This window comes from Anguilla anguilla, chromosome 11 (assembly GCF_013347855.1).
Source record: "Anguilla anguilla isolate fAngAng1 chromosome 11, fAngAng1.pri, whole genome shotgun sequence".
In the NCBI taxonomy this organism is placed as follows: domain Eukaryota; kingdom Metazoa; phylum Chordata; class Actinopteri; order Anguilliformes; family Anguillidae; genus Anguilla; species Anguilla anguilla.
The window spans coordinates 34270175-34285195 of record NC_049211.1 but is presented as its reverse complement, the minus strand read 5'-3'; the positions used below and the strand labels follow the sequence as shown (position 1 = coordinate 34285195).

At 53.0% G+C, this 15021-nt stretch overlaps 1 protein-coding gene and 1 long non-coding RNA gene across 2 annotated transcripts; both read right to left on the bottom strand.

The window, feature by feature from the left end:
* Positions 1-337: 337 nt before the first annotated feature.
* On the bottom strand, positions 338-9557 carry LOC118208679. The gene is made up of 2 exons (XR_004761615.1): positions 9508-9557; positions 338-610 (listed from the first exon to the last, which is right to left on the bottom strand). It is a non-coding gene; the product is annotated as an uncharacterized LOC118208679 (long non-coding RNA).
* Positions 9558-9561: 4 nt separating this feature from the next.
* Positions 9562-14579, bottom strand: LOC118208678 (serine/threonine-protein kinase 35-like). Its single transcript, XM_035383569.1, has 2 exons — positions 13862-14579; positions 9562-10348 (listed from the first exon to the last, which is right to left on the bottom strand). Exons 1-2 carry the CDS (start codon positions 14364-14366, stop codon positions 9591-9593), a joined length of 1263 nt encoding a protein of 420 aa, XP_035239460.1. The 5' UTR covers positions 14367-14579; the 3' UTR covers positions 9562-9590.
* Positions 14580-15021: the final 442 nt, after the last annotated feature.

The window sequence follows — 15021 nt, the reverse complement described above, 5'->3', positions numbered from 1 at the left end:
GCTCTGGCGGGGTGGTCTTGGATACACAGTGTGACGTCTCACTCGGTACAAACAGATTAAAAACTGTTCCGATTTACCGAACATTCACACCAACCTGAAAGAAACCGCTCCAGAATTCTTAGGGGAGAGGAAATCTCTGACATAGCATAACATAAAATAAAAATTACGCAATTACAAACAACATTTTGTTTAATTTTTTTTTTTTGTTTCGTTTTGTCTTTTCTTTTTTTTCCCACAGATCAGGTAGTAATCTGATGAAACGAGAAGGTCCGTAGGTAATTCCTGAAACCACGCCACCCGGCCGTACTGAAATCACGTGTCCAGCTACTGTCTTTTGTTTTTTGTGGATTTCTACGACAGAAGGGAAAAGCCGACGTCGTCGGCGAGTGTATTGCATAGCGTCCCCGTTACGTTCGTCCTGGTCTGCGAATGCGCAGAGTAACTGGCCTCCTTTGATCCTTTAGCTTCTCCCCTTCCTCTTCTCTTCACATTTTAGCGACGGAGGTCTGAAAAACTTCACAGTTCCGAGATCGGAGTCCCTCTTTCTCTGCCCCCCCCCCCCCCCCCGGCCTCACCGGAGACTTGGGATCCCCGGATTAGGTAAACGCATCTGTGGAGGGAGAGGGAGAGAGAGAGAGAGGGAGAGAGAGAAACGTCAGACCAGGGTTTTGGCCTCATCTGAAGAGGGCGAATGAAAATGACATTATCGGAATGGCGGATAGAGCCCGGTAACCCCGCCCCCCCCCGCCTAACGGCACAGCTGCAGAGAATCCACTCGTCGGGATGGAAAAACGAGAAAAAAAAACCTATAAAAACAACATTCCTCTGAGCCAAGGAGCTTTCCCCCTGGGTGAAGGGCTCAGGTGTTCAGTCTGAATCAGTCAACACCAGTCCAGGGGTGGGCAAGGGGGGGCTGAACCAGTCTCTGCTCCTGATTACATAATGAACCCCAATTAGTTTCCGCCATCTTGCATTTGAGCGTTTTAGCTCGTGAACGACAGCTGGAGGCTGGTCTCGTGTCCCTTAGCGAGACGCTGCACAGCGTGGGTGTGCGCAACCGAGCAGCTACCCGAACCAGAGAAACTGGTAGACACAAAAGCACACGCATGCAAACGGACGCTCGCGCTTACACACGCACACACACACACACACACACACACACACACACACCCTACAGGAGTGGAATTCCCCCCCACCCCTGCTCTTAAGAGCTCAGACCGAGGCGATGCGAAGCAGGCCGATCATGCGGTCCGTCCCCACGCCGCCGTGCGATTGGCCGGTACGACCGACACCACGACAGAGCGGCTAACAGTGACCGGGCTCCTCAGAGCCCCCCCCCCCCCCCCCCCCACGTCCCCATACCGAGCGCTTATCAGCCCAGTCCAGCCCAGAGGACCCATCTGCCACACAGCCCACAGCCCCCCCCCCCTCAGGAGCTCAGGCGATGACATCATCGCCAGTGCCCCAGCAGTGACCCACAGAACATCCTCAAACGCCAGCCTGTTCCCTTACATAACGCCCCCGCCCCCGCCCCCGCCCCCGTGGGCGGCTGTTTACCGCCCCCGTGCTTTCGCACGCACGCGTGCTGGGGGGTCGGTCCCGCACCCGCGTGGAGGAGCTGGCTTTCCAATCAAAACCTGACGACTCTGCAATAAAACGGGGACATGAAATCCCCTCCCCCCCCAAAAAAAGCCCCGACAACAGCAGGTCTAGATGCGGTTCGGACTCGTTTCGGCAAATTCACCCACGCCTGGGACTCTGACAGAACTGGGACTGGTTCTCACCCCCCCCCCCCCCCTCGCGCCCCTCCCCACTCTGTCCCGCGTACAGCTCTTGTGCTGCACTTAAAACCCTCCACTTTTCATTTTAATCTTCGTCCTGCTGTAAACAGAGCACCCCCCCCCCGCTCCTCCCTGCGGTTGCATAACCGTGTGAGTGCCTGCTTTTACGCACCAGCGGGAGAGGCGTCGGCTTTTACAGGCTCCCGAGGCTGACGGCTACGACGCGCTCTCGCGCGGAAAACAGCGCTCATGCGGCGCGCTGATCTCAGATCATCCGCCCCGGCCCGGACCACAAACGCACGCGAGTGACGGCACAAGCCCGAGACTGACCTCAGATCAGCTGCCCCGGCCCGGACCAGAAACTCATGCGAGTGACGGCACAAGCCGAGACTGACCTCAGATCAGCCGCCGTCTCCAGACCACAAGACCGCCAGGTCCCTCCAGCTGCTCAGTAGGAGCTGACCTGGGGTGAGGTATTAACAGCCCACACGGTTTCTCTCTGACGCAACAACGGAACCGCAATCTTTATCCGGGCTCCGTGTTGTGCAACAGGCACCTGCGTTTCCACGGGCCCCGTCACCCGGCAACGCAGGTCTCCAAGCTCCAGAAAAGGGCCGCTGTGCCGAGTCAGCACATCTGCTCTGCTCACACGCTGTCAAAGGAAAAATCCTGTTTGTGCCCTTTTTGCCTGTTGACTGTTCGCTGCGTCGCGCGAACGCATAAAGAGATCACGGCCTTTCATCGAACACACCGGGGTTTCCCCTTCAATACTCTAGGAGGGGTGAGGGCAATGCCACTATTTGAGAACCGCTTCACTACGATTTTAAAAGTCAACAGAAAACGCGTTTGCGCGCGCGGACTTCCCTCGGTTAGCAACCGCTAACTCCAAGTATGAAATTGCAGCGTTCTGATTGGCCCCTCTCGCTACTGTTGGATCCTTGGCCCCGTGAAAACGGGTGGATTTTGTTTACGTAGTCCAGGTTCACCTCAGGAAAGGGAACAGCAAGACTAGCTAAGCGATGATGTCATCTTCAGCTAATAAGAGAAGCTTGCCACCCAAAATAAAAGGGTCAGGCAAAGATTTCCTCCTTATTCCGTGTGAACATGAACGAGACTCAGGAGAAAGGCGACAGTGGAATCAGGGAGCCTCTCTGCTGTCAGTAAAAGCAGAAATAATACATGACACCATGACAACACCGGGAGTCTGTGTGGAACCCCGCTTGGCCTGAGGACCGGCCCAACAAACCACGGCTTTATGACACAACCAGGAGAGTAACTAACCCATAACTAAAGCTTGAAATATGCCAAGCACAGAGAAGCGTTTCGACACAGCTAATTTAGCCAGCCTGACATAAATTAACAAAATTTCTGCTTGACGTTGTTATTTTTCCAGTCTCGGCGCAGAACCCCTTTTTAGAACGCTTGAAACCCGAACCCCGCCCCAGAATGGCGTCGGCTCCTAGGTCACGTGACCTCGTAACGCGCGACCGTCCCCATCCCCGCCACCGAGGAGGAGCCCACGTGCCTCTAGGATCCGCGCGATCCGAGGCAGTGACCTGACGGAAAGACAAAATGACTTTTTTTGGTGGGGGGGGGGGGGGGGGGGGGCGCACTCCGAACGTCTCAGGGACAGGACAGGGTGAGAATACTGCACACAGGTGCGACTGCATTCGGGTTGACCCCTTTACTTTGCCCTTAGGGGAGGCGAAAACAGGCTAAGAACAAGAGCAGCAAACAGACAGACCAGCCAAAACCAGCTGGAGAGAGAGGAGAAGTAAAACTGGCCGGACGGACGACGCAGCTAAAGTTAGCACCGGGGCGCAGGTTACTCCGAAACAGAGGCCCGTTCTGCTTACACACCACCCCGCGTGTTACGTAACCCATCCCGGGGCAGGAGGGGGGAGGGGCGGGGCGGGGGTGGGGTGGGGGGGGGGGGCGGGGTGTGAATAATCCACTGTACGCTGAAGTTTTAAAGGCAGGGGGCCAGGCTGCAAATACAAAAAGTTTTACTGCCGCACCGTCCAATTTGCAAAAAGAGCATTTCGTTTAACGAGTGGAAGGGGCGGAGTGGAGTTGTGCGGTTATGAGAAGCGAGCCTTTCGGGCAGACTCCGGCACGCTCGCTTGATTTATATCAGGATCCGTCGTAAAAAAAAAAAATTAATTAAAAAAAAAAAAAAAAAAAAAAAAAAAAAAAAAGCCGGCTTTGTGAGGTCTCGTCATCGCCGGCGTGGGGTCTATCTGCGGAAGGAGTGCGGCTCCGGGCTCTTTTGATTAAAACGTGCGGTTTAAAATGCGCGTTAGGTACCGGGTGCGGCTCGATGCGCGGTGGCGTTTTAAATGCCTCCGTAGCGAACTTCGCAGATGGGTTTTACTGCAGGATTATGTCAACAAAAGCCCATAATTACAGGTCTTAAATTCAGAAAGTGAATTCCCTACAAGCCTGGGTGTCATTAGCCGCTTTCTCTGGGAGTGCAGTGACTGGTGCTTTTAAGAGTTGGCTGCCAGCAGAGCAAACGGCTCACTCTGTACACTCGAAGTTGCCAAACTTGACTCGGTACTTACGCAACACCGTGGCCCCACGGGGAAGTTGTGAGGTAAACGTTTTGGGAGAGCGGCGTGGGGGCAGCGCACTGGTCTCCTCGAACCCAAACTGGTTGAAACTGGTTCGGCCGCTCGGCAACACTGAAAACCATTAAAGCCCCGTGGAACAGCCGGCCACACACACACACACGTGTGTGTGTCTATGTGTGCGTGTGCGTGTGTGATTGTGTGTGTGTGTGCGTGCATGTATGTGTGTATGTGTGTGCGTGTGTATGTGTGCGTGCGCATGTCAGTGTCTGTGTTTGCGTGTTTGTGTACCGTTAACAGGAAATGGGACTTCATGAGCCACTAAAGCCTCAACCTCAAAAAGCAATAAATAAATGCTAATCCTCTCGAAATAGCCCTTTAACAACTGCTACTTCGAGAGGATTAGCGCTGTTGAAGACAGTCTTTACAAATTACCAGGGCCTGACTCATGATCCAACAAACTTAAACTTCCGTGCGTCAAACAAACCCCCCCATCCTCGCCCGCCCGCCCGCCCCCCCGGTGCGATTACCCGGGCTCCAGAGAACCCGACGCCAGCACGGTCTCACTGAGAGGGCCCACAGCTGCCAAAGACCGCCGCAGCTCCCCTGTACTGCTCCGCGCACGAGGGGAGGGGGCGTGGCCGAAAACGGTCCTGACGCGCACAAGAGAGACCGCGACCCAAACGGACCAGGGGCAAGGCATCCACGGCAACAACGCTCCCCTGAGGTGTGCGTGAGGGTGGGGTCTCTCATTTTCAGGCCGGAAAAGGCACGCCGTTACTCGAAGGCTTGATTTCGGGGGAGCCCGGGAAAGTTCCGATATCAAACCGTTTGAGAATCCACGTGCCCCTAACTACTGGCCACCCCTGCCCTTCAGCCATGGACTCTGGAGGAGGAAAGCTGTGCCAAATCACCAGGCCAAACAAAGCCAAACTAAGACCCGTATTCAACTTTGTTCTTAACTAACCTGGAAGTGAACACAAACGTTCTTCACAAATTCAGTTTGTTAGTTCTAGCGATAGCTGAACTCGCCCAACTGCGTTCGTGAGACAAAGTGCAAGCCAAAGGTTTGAATCCCCAACCTTATTCTTTTCAACGTAACCTCATTCCCCTTCCCCTTCCCCTTCCCCCATTCACGTTGTTTGACGGCATATTTTTACATCAACACCAAATATAGCAACTGCCCACCAAATCCAGCCCTCCTCCCGAGCAGATGTACTGTGCGACCGCGACGCGCTCTGCGCTGACGCCATTTCACAGGCTCCTGGCGTGTAGCTCAGCGCACATACATCACGACTCGGGTGTTGATCTCAGACACGGTTTGGTTGCCCCCCCCCACTCCCCCCTCTTCCAGAGCAGTGCCCCTTCCCCTCTCTCCCCTCTCTCCTGATAAGAAGCCTCTTGTCCACGCTCGGGTTCGCGGCCCCGCCCACAGAACGCATAGAGTACATACCGTACCATACGTTCAGCGGCTATCCAAACAACCCCCCCCACCCCCCCCCCGCGCCCACGGGGATTCTGGGGCAGAGGCCAGCGCGGCCGGCCTGCCTTTTTTTAGAGCGCGCCTCCCGGACCCGAGGCCCCGGCGGTCGAGAGCGCGGCGTAAACAGAACCGGAGTCGGGTGAGAATTAACCCCCGCCTCGCCAGTTCGGCACACCTCAGAAAAAATAAGAGCGACAGGACGCAGAAGACACTGGCCTGAAAATTTATTTTTAAAAACCCCCAACAAGAACCACTTGTTCTTGTAAAACCCAATGACAATGGTGAATTTTTATTTATTTATTTATTTATTTATTTTAATGCAGGAATGTAATCTAAAATCTTATTGGCTGCTGACGCAGGGGGGGATCCACGCCTTCCTTTTACGTAATTTGCCAGCGGCTGCAGTCTGTATGTTTTCCCTCTCGGCTCTCTGGGCGGGCGTGTGTGCGTGTGTGTGTGAGTGGTGCATTCGAGGCGACTCGCAGAGAGGACACAATGTTCTGAGCGAGAGCCTTCAGGAGCGCCAGTCCGTGCGCTGTGCTGTCTGCCAACCGCACAGCGGCAGCAGCAGCACCGGGGCGGGGGGGGGCCGAGGGGGGGCGGGGGGGTGGGGGTGCGGTTACTCCCTCTTCCTCACGGGCTGCACAGGCAGATGTGCTTGTGCGCTATGGCCAACCACAGCCTACTGGACCATGATCTCACTTTCAAGCCTGGCCACACCCCCACCCCACCCCACCCCACCCCACCTCACCCCACTCATCCCTCCAGCCCTCCAATGTCCCCCCCAGCCATCACCACCCCCCCCCCCCCCCCATTTGAAGCTGCTGAGAGGATTTGCATTAAATATACATCAATATCCAGCACAGCCCTACATTCCTGTCTGTACAATGAGGAGGAGACGGAGGGGGGGGGAGGAGGGAGGTTAAACCTAAACAAAACAGAACAGGCACTCTCCCCCTGTGCCCCCCCCCCCCCCATGCCCAATTGAGCCATTCCATTGCCCCTCCCCCCTCCGCCTCTTTGACAGATGATTGATTTTTCCCCGCGGGGCTAGCGGCTGGGTTACGCAACCGCTATCCCAGAATCCTCTCGGAGAAATGAGGCCACCTTGCACAAGAAATGCAGTCAGCTTTGTCTCGTCAGGCATTTTGTGCGTCACACAGCCGAGGGGGAGGGCGGGGGGTAGGGGTGGGGGGGGGTCGGGTTGGGGGAGTTGGGCTTCGTGGGGGAATGGGGCCAGTCGTTACCATTATCTGCAGGGTAATTCCTGCCATTTTGCTCCACTGGGAGATTTAATTTTTTTAAAACCGCACCATTAACATCGCCCTGCTGAAATCTCCCGGCTGTGTCCAGCATCGGCTGTGTGTGTGTGTGTGTGTGTGTGTGTGTGTGTTCACGTAAAAGCACTCATGTTGATTTGGAACACTAAAATTTAATGTGACCTAACGTGAGCTTTTGGCAGATGCGTCAGAGTCGAAGCACGTGCCAACAAGGAGCCTTTTGTTCCGTAAGCAACCGGTTACCTACTGCGTTTGATTTGAATGCAGCATTTCATGCATCTTTCGTTTTCAAAAACTGAGCCAATCATTGTTCAAGGCTATGAATAACTGACTTTATGAGTTGTAGTTTATCTAACCCGTGTTCTGTAGTTGTTGCAGTGATCATCGGTATGCCCTTATTGTACGTCTGCCAAACAAAATGTAAATGTAATCAAATATCCTCATCATTTAAATAATAAACTGTTTTAAGAAAATTACTTTGAGCCCGAGTAGGTAATATACATGAACATGCCCCTTTTAAGAGAATGGATGTGCATCGCCCAGCTGTGATGACGTCACTTCTCAGCCAGGTTATCACTGGAAGGCTGGGTGGAATTATCTTGTGCTGTCGTGTCACCAGCTCTGAGAGCGACTACAACAGGCCACGGCCCCGAAACCCTCCCCCGAGCTCCAGACAAGAGCGGCAGACAAGCGCAGGGCGTCTCCCTGGAGATAAGGCCCGCTGCAGCACAGCCCCCAGCGAGATAGGAGAGGAGAGGGTCGTCAGTCAGCGGTCTGCGAGCTGAGCGGTCTGTGAACTCACACCAGTGGTCTGTGAGCTGAGCGGTCTGTGAGCTCAGTGGTCTGTGAGCTCACACTCAGCGGCCTGTGAGCTGAGCGGTCTGTGAGCTCACACTCAGCGGCCTGTGAGCTGAGCGGTCTGTGAGCTCACACTCAGCGGCCTGTGAGCTGAGCGGTCTGTGAGCTCACACTCAGCGGCCTGTGAGCTGAGCGGTCTGTGAGCTCACACTCAGCGGCCTGTGAGCTGAGCGGTCTGTGAGCTCACACTCAGCGGCCTGTGAGCTGAGCGGTCTGTGAGCTCACACTCAGCGGCCTGTGAGCTGAGCGGTCTGTGAGCTCACACTCAGCGGCCTGTGAGCTGAGCGGTCTGTGAGCTCACACTCAGCGGCCTGTGAGCTGAGCGGTCTGTGAGCTCACACTCAGCGGCCTGTGAGCTGAGCGGTCTGTGAGCTCACACTCAGCGGTCTGTGTAACTAGCCGCCGCTGAAGCATGCGCTTCGGTTCGGCCTGCCGCCCACGCACAACGTCGTAAAAAAACAAGTAAATAAAAACAAAAAAAATATTAAACCCAACAAGCTGTTGGGGGAGCTCAGTTCGTGGAGTTCAGGTGAGGCAGGCAGGTGGTTTCTGAGGTGAGGATCACAGCCGATGTGATCTCCTGCGCTGTCCTCAGAGAGGAGCAGCTCCGGGTACACTTCACCCCTCAGGGAACGCGCGACTTTCACCAAAACAAACGGGGGAAAGCAGGTTAACGGAAAAAAGAACAAAAAAATAATGCAAAAAAAACCCCCAAAAAAACCCAGAAACGTCAGGAAGCACGGAAAATAAAACGTAAAGGCGGTGGAGGCACTGCGCTCCCCCCCCCCCCGAGGGGGGGTCACCCAAGACCTCGGCCTTCGTCCGCTCCCGCGCGTCCGGACTGCGCGGGAGAAAGGAAAGCCCTCCGCTAGCGCTGCTCGGCGTGCTAGCGATTAGGCTAAATCTGCCGGAAAAAAATACCTCCACCGCGCTAAGTGGGTTTTAACGAAGCGCGGCCTGATCTCGTAATCGAATAAGCGAGCCTCGCCCCCCCCCGGCCAGGGGAAGAGGAACGGAGGTCTCGCTGACTCGGCAGAAACAGAGGTTCAACAAACAACTAGTTTAAAAAAATAAATAAATAAAATAAAATAAAATAAAATAAAACAAGGCCATACATAATGCAAACTCAGAAGACTGCTAGAAAGCCACAGTCATGAGGCACAGACAAACCGTAGAGAGAGAGAGAGAGAGAGAATGAGGAACTGAGAGATAGAGAGACATACTGAGAGACCGATAGAGTGAGAGACGAGAGAGAGAGAGAGAGAGAGAGACACTGAGGCAGAGAGAGAGAGACACAGAGACAGAGAGAGAGACACAGAGGCAGAGAAAGAGAGACACAGAGACAGAGAGAGAGACACAGAGGCAGAGAAAGAGAGACACAGAGACAGAGAAAGAGACACAGAGGCAGAAAGAGAGAGAGAGAGAGAGAGACACAGAGGCAGAGAGAGAGAGCCTGAGTGAGCATGACTACACGCATGCGAGTGCATGAGGTGCACACACAGCGTAGGCGTCGACGCTCATGCTAATCATCCTACCTCTCTGACATGAGCCGGGGGGTCCCGTGCCCGGGCCGTCGCGGGGCGGGGCGGGGGGCGGGGGGAGGGGCGGGGGCTGGGGGTCAGGCGGCGCAGGTGACCCGGTCCATGCGCACCTCCAGCTGGAAGGCGTCGGGCCGGTCCTGCGGGTTGACGGCCAGCATGTCCTGCAGCAGCCGGCAGACGCCGTCCGACATGGCGCTGCGCCGCCGCTGCGGGATGTGCAGCACCATCTTGGGGTTCTCCAGGAGCGCCTCGCCCACCGGCACGATGTCGGCGCCCTGCCGCACGTACGTGCCCAGGAGCTCGCGCTTGGACTCGGCGTCGATGAAGGTGATGCGCTCCAGCATGGCCCAGATGATGATGCCCAGGGCGAAGATGTCCGCCTTGGCCGTGTAGTGGCCCTCCCACACCTCGGGCGCCATGTAGAAGTCCGAGCCGCACGCCGACGACAGCCAGTACTTGTTGACGTTGATGGGGCGTCGGCCGCCGCCACCGCCCCCCCCGCCGCCGCCCCCGCCGCCGCGCTCCTCCCCGCCCTCCCCCCCCGCCGGCCCCCCCAGCCCGGCGCACACCTTGCTCAGCCCGAAGTCGGCCACCTTGAGCACGGGCGAGCCCGACTTCTCGGAGATGAGGATGTTGTCGGGCTTGAGGTCGCGGTGCACGATGTTGTTCTTGTGCAGGAAGGCCACGGCGCTGGTCAGCTGCAGCATGAAGCTCCGGTTGGTCCGCGGGTCCGGCCGCCGCGACAGGATGAACTGGTTGAGGTCGCCGCCCTCGCAGAACTCCATCACGAACCACAGGTAGCAGGGCTCCTCGGTGTGGCCCAGGATCCGCTCGCCTGCAGGGGGAGGGGAGGATGGGACACATAAGAGGAAATGAGTAATTACAATATCATTCAAGACAAACCACAGCTGGAGACGCCCACGCGATGGGACAGGTTGCATAACAGATGACTCCTGAATGACCCCACGGAGTGCTCTCCTGCCATTGGCCATTTCGAATGACAACAACAAATGTTCTTTAGAGGGACCAGGATATAACCACATAGCAACCAGAGGGAATTTTTACTTTATGCACAGAGGGGAGGAGGGGGGAGGGGTACACGTCTGTCAGCACGCAACTCCAGCTGATGACACCCAGTCACCTGTTTCACATTTCAAACACACACACATGCACATGCACGTGCACAAGCACGCTCACACACTTGCTGACTGGGCGTTGCAAAACGCGTATTTCAAAAGGGCTTGCGTAACAGGGATAACCGAAAAAGGGTGAACATGACACAGCTACCACTACTTTTGGCATTTTTTGAACTTAAGTCTGATGACATTTTGAAGAAAAAAAAAAAAAAAAATGCAAAAACACATTATTTGGCAGATGCTCCAAAGATCAGCAACTGAAGATCAGGAGCGTTTACCAGTTTGTGCTTATCTCGTGTGAGAGCGGTGTCACTGTGTAGAGCAGTGTTGTCACTGTGTAGAGCAGTGTTGTCACTGTGTAACAGAGGGCTCAAACTGTACCAAACAGCAACTTTTTTTGGAATTCGAGGGGCAAACAAAAGCCAAACATTTCAGGCATGCGAAATATCTCCGGTGAGCAGCGCGCTTCAGGGAAGCGGCGGAGCGCGTCGCTAACGCGGCGAGCAGCCTGCCGCGGCGATGTGAGAGGGGGGCGTGGCCCGGTTCTGCTAGCGGGGAGCGCGTACACAAACAGTCTCGTCCAGAACACGCCTCGGGCAAGCGCAGCAAGAATGGCAACCCCAGCGCACACCCCCCTCCCAGCGCGCACCCCCCCCCCCCATCCCCTGCAGGATAAGGGCTAACTCATTGGCTCACGCACATTCAATCCTCTCATTTCCTTTCGGAGAACCAAATCGAGGTGGTCTTAAGCCGCACTTCCATTAGCGGGGGGCTTAGCGTGTTAAAAGTTCACCGCGGGCTCGGCTGGGGGAGAAGGAGGTTAGCACGATGCGCTCGGTTTAAAATAGTGTGATGCCAAGCTGGTCATGGCAGGGTGGGAGTCAGCCCCCCCCCCCCCCCCTCTAATCAGCGGAGTTTCTAATGTAAACGGCAGCGCGTTGGCAGCTGTGAGCACCGATTGGAATCGCGGCAGCCGGGTCCGAGGCTGCCGCCGTGCTTTCCCGCGCGCTGCCGCGCGGAGGTGGCGGACCCGTCCGCAGCCGGCGATAACAGCGACCGCGACAGCCCCCCCCCCCCCCCAGAGCCCCACCCACACCACCCACCCACCCGGTACCTCCCCCTCAGTGGCGGGCGTTTTAAATGTTGAGGCGATCCCTGTTTAACAACATCGAGAGAAACCGTGCGAAACATCCGCTCCCTAACACCAAGCTGCAGAATGCACCGGTCGCCGTACAAATAAAGTGCATTTAAATACGCCATGCATGAGTTCAGCACACTGCCTGGGTCAAGCCTTCATAAAACACTGGAAGATGACAAAAACGCATAGGTGAAACAGCGCTAAAGAAACGCCCTTTCCAGTGTTTTCCCCCCAGTCTCTCCTTTATCCACTCAGCTGTTTCCCCGCGGGCGTTAAAACCAGTGATCTGTAATGCAAGGGCAGCGTTTTTTAGGTAAGTGCCGAATGACGTGGCTCCTCATTCCATTCTGGAACGGGTTCAACTGACAAAGGGCCACAAAACCTCTTGCAAAAGGGAGGTGATGCCAGGTGGAGTTTGGAGTCACTCAAACACTTCACAATCAGGCTCTGGACTTTAAATCCCACGATGCCTGTGTGAAACGCGTTTTGTGAGGTTTTGAGCACTCCTGATGTGCACAATGGGGGCCCGGGAAGGTCACCACACACACACACACACACACACACACACACACAAAGCTTAACATCTTTGCCTCAAAGCATACTGCTAGCAATAAGGAAGTGTTTCAAATAGGGTTTCAAAACAAAACATTCAGATCGAGAAACTGCAAAAGGAAAACATGAACTGTCTGACCCTCGACAAAACACGGTTAGCATATGATTGTTTATTGACCCAAATACTGAAAGGATTATAGACATTTGCATTTGTTTAATTCTGCAGGAAAGATAATAGTGCAATCTCAGGTAAAGTGCCATGCTTAATGTAGCGTACAACAGCAGTGTGCACTGATCACCAGCTAACGCAACTTCACCCTCTTTCATGATAACTACACAATATTCTTGGAACAACAGACCACCAATCAAGGCCAATTCACACGACAGAAGCTTAATTTAAGAATAGTTACTTACGTTACACATTTAAACTACACGTGGGTTAATCTGAATGACACCAGATGTTTATAAAAAAAATAACTAAAATAAACTAAACATTACCTATAAACGCAAGCACAGTTGTAAAGTTGGATACTGGTATGTATGTAGGCCAAGATAATACGCCTTGTTTTACACGACACCAACCCGTGTACACCTGTGAGCACTTCATCGGTTGACGTGTAATGGCCTAACCTAAATTGCAACGCTTACATAACTGACTTAGAAAAAAACAAGGCCAGCCATAGCAACAGAGGGCTACCAACGCCATTATTGGAAGAGCCTCCACTCAGTGTCAACTCCAGCAAAAATCCCAACGCACCACCCACCCACCTCCAAAATATACATATTGCAGCGTTATTACCAATCGTGTGGGCGTTAATGTTTTCTTAAGATTTGTATACATATGTTATTAGAATTAAATTAAAAACCAATATCGTGTTTAAACTAAATATCTATGAGGTCAACTTTGTCAAAAAAAAAAATAAAATAAAATAAAATATGATCAATTATGAACAAATGTCCAAGATCAAAACAGACGACCCTTCTGCGTTATGAAACAATGGATGGGGGTTCTCTGCTGTTAGGACAGAGTGTACCCACCGCTCTCAGCACAATGCACTAGTGAGCTGACAGCTCATTGGCTACGCGATTAAGCCTTTCGTAGTGGTAGATATGTAACCTGCAAGATGTCAGAAATTCGAATTTTGATTACACAAAGCACGATCATGCCACGATTCGGCCGTTTAGTTTGTCGTTCAGCATTTACACCATTTCAAAAGATTGCCTTTGTGCACTGACCGTTACGTTACACAACAGTGACGAATCCTTCACAGAAAAACACTTCCGAGATTGCTGACTACAGATGTGGCGAATTCGTCATCCAACACAAGTGCAAAACACCACATCAAAACATCATAACTTTATAAGTTGTGCGTGCAGCTATCAATCATTGTTTACCAATTAGATCACGCTGCCAATACAGTACGGACCACAATCCATACTTTCCTCTTAAGCTTGCCAGCCAACGTTATTATAATCAACACCCACGCCATACTTCAGCGATCTCCTCCAGATTCATCGTTACCTTTCAGTGAAGTCTCCACCAGTCGCAAGTATTGCTTGGATCGCTTGTTCCCGTGGCTCATTTTCTGGGCCATGCCGTTCCTTTGCAAGACGCATTCCTCCAGCTGAACCACATTCTCGTGTCGCTTCTCCAGACTCGCAAGGGCCCAGAACTCCGCGAGAGCAAGCTCGACATTTTCGGGAGCGTCGCAGCGCAGCTTCTTCACCGCCACGGTTGCTCCAGTCCTACGTGCGATTGCCTCGTACACCACACCATAGCTGCCCCTTCCAACCTCTCGTAGCAAACTGTAGCGGGGTGCCATTACCTTCTGTTCCCATTTCTCGTTTTTGAAATATTCCACACGGTAACAGTCCTCTTCCATGGGGACTTCGTTGACCTCCGTGCTCCCCCCAGTCAACGACCTTAAAACTTTACCCAGTTCCCGTTTCATCCTAGCATTCTGTACAATTCTCCTGCATGGTCGCATACTTTTAATCGTTCGTCTCCTTCCGTCGCCTGTATCCATGGGTGTCTTCTGGTTGTAAGCAAATATTTGGGGAAATAGTTTTGTCGCTCCTCATTACTCACTTTAAACGTGAAGGGGGACAATTTAACAAGGGCCTCTTTTTGCACGAACTTAACGAAACTTGTCTTGTTATTTTCGAGTGAGCAGAAAGTAAACTTCTTTGCTTTCCTCGTTCCCACACCAGTAGCTGTATAACAAAGTGTTTGAACTTACATAAACATTAAGCATGCCCAACGAACAACTGAATGAGGGCTGGGAGAGTGCAGGACTGTTCCATTTTAATAAACAATGGGGGGATCCACAATATGAAGTGTGAACTACGTAGGTAGTACTCAATATATACGCATCTATAATAATATATTGCACTTTTAATGCTAATATAAATACAATTTTACCATGCATAATTTAAACTGACGTCGAAAGTAAATGGGAAATCAAATAGGTGTAGATCTCTCTCCCTGCTGAACATACTTCCATCCAGATGAATTTCAAATGAGGAATAGCCAATTCTGCTCAGGGGGGTGTGCGTTTTAACAGAATGTAATTATTTATGTTTTTTGCCATTAGATTAACGCAAAATTACATTTTAGAATATTGTTGCTTTATAGTTAACGTTTTGAAAAGAACGCTGTAAGTTAATGAGTAATCCGTTTAC

Coding starts and splice junctions, on each gene's coding strand:
- LOC118208678 (XM_035383569.1), bottom strand. CDS start 14,366: ATGGATACAGGCGACGGAAGGAGACGAACGATTAAAAGTATGCGACCA. Junction 10,349..13,861: donor GGTGGAGACTTCACTGAAAG/GTAACGATGAAT, acceptor CTCCCCCTGCAG/GCGAGCGGATCCTGGGCCAC.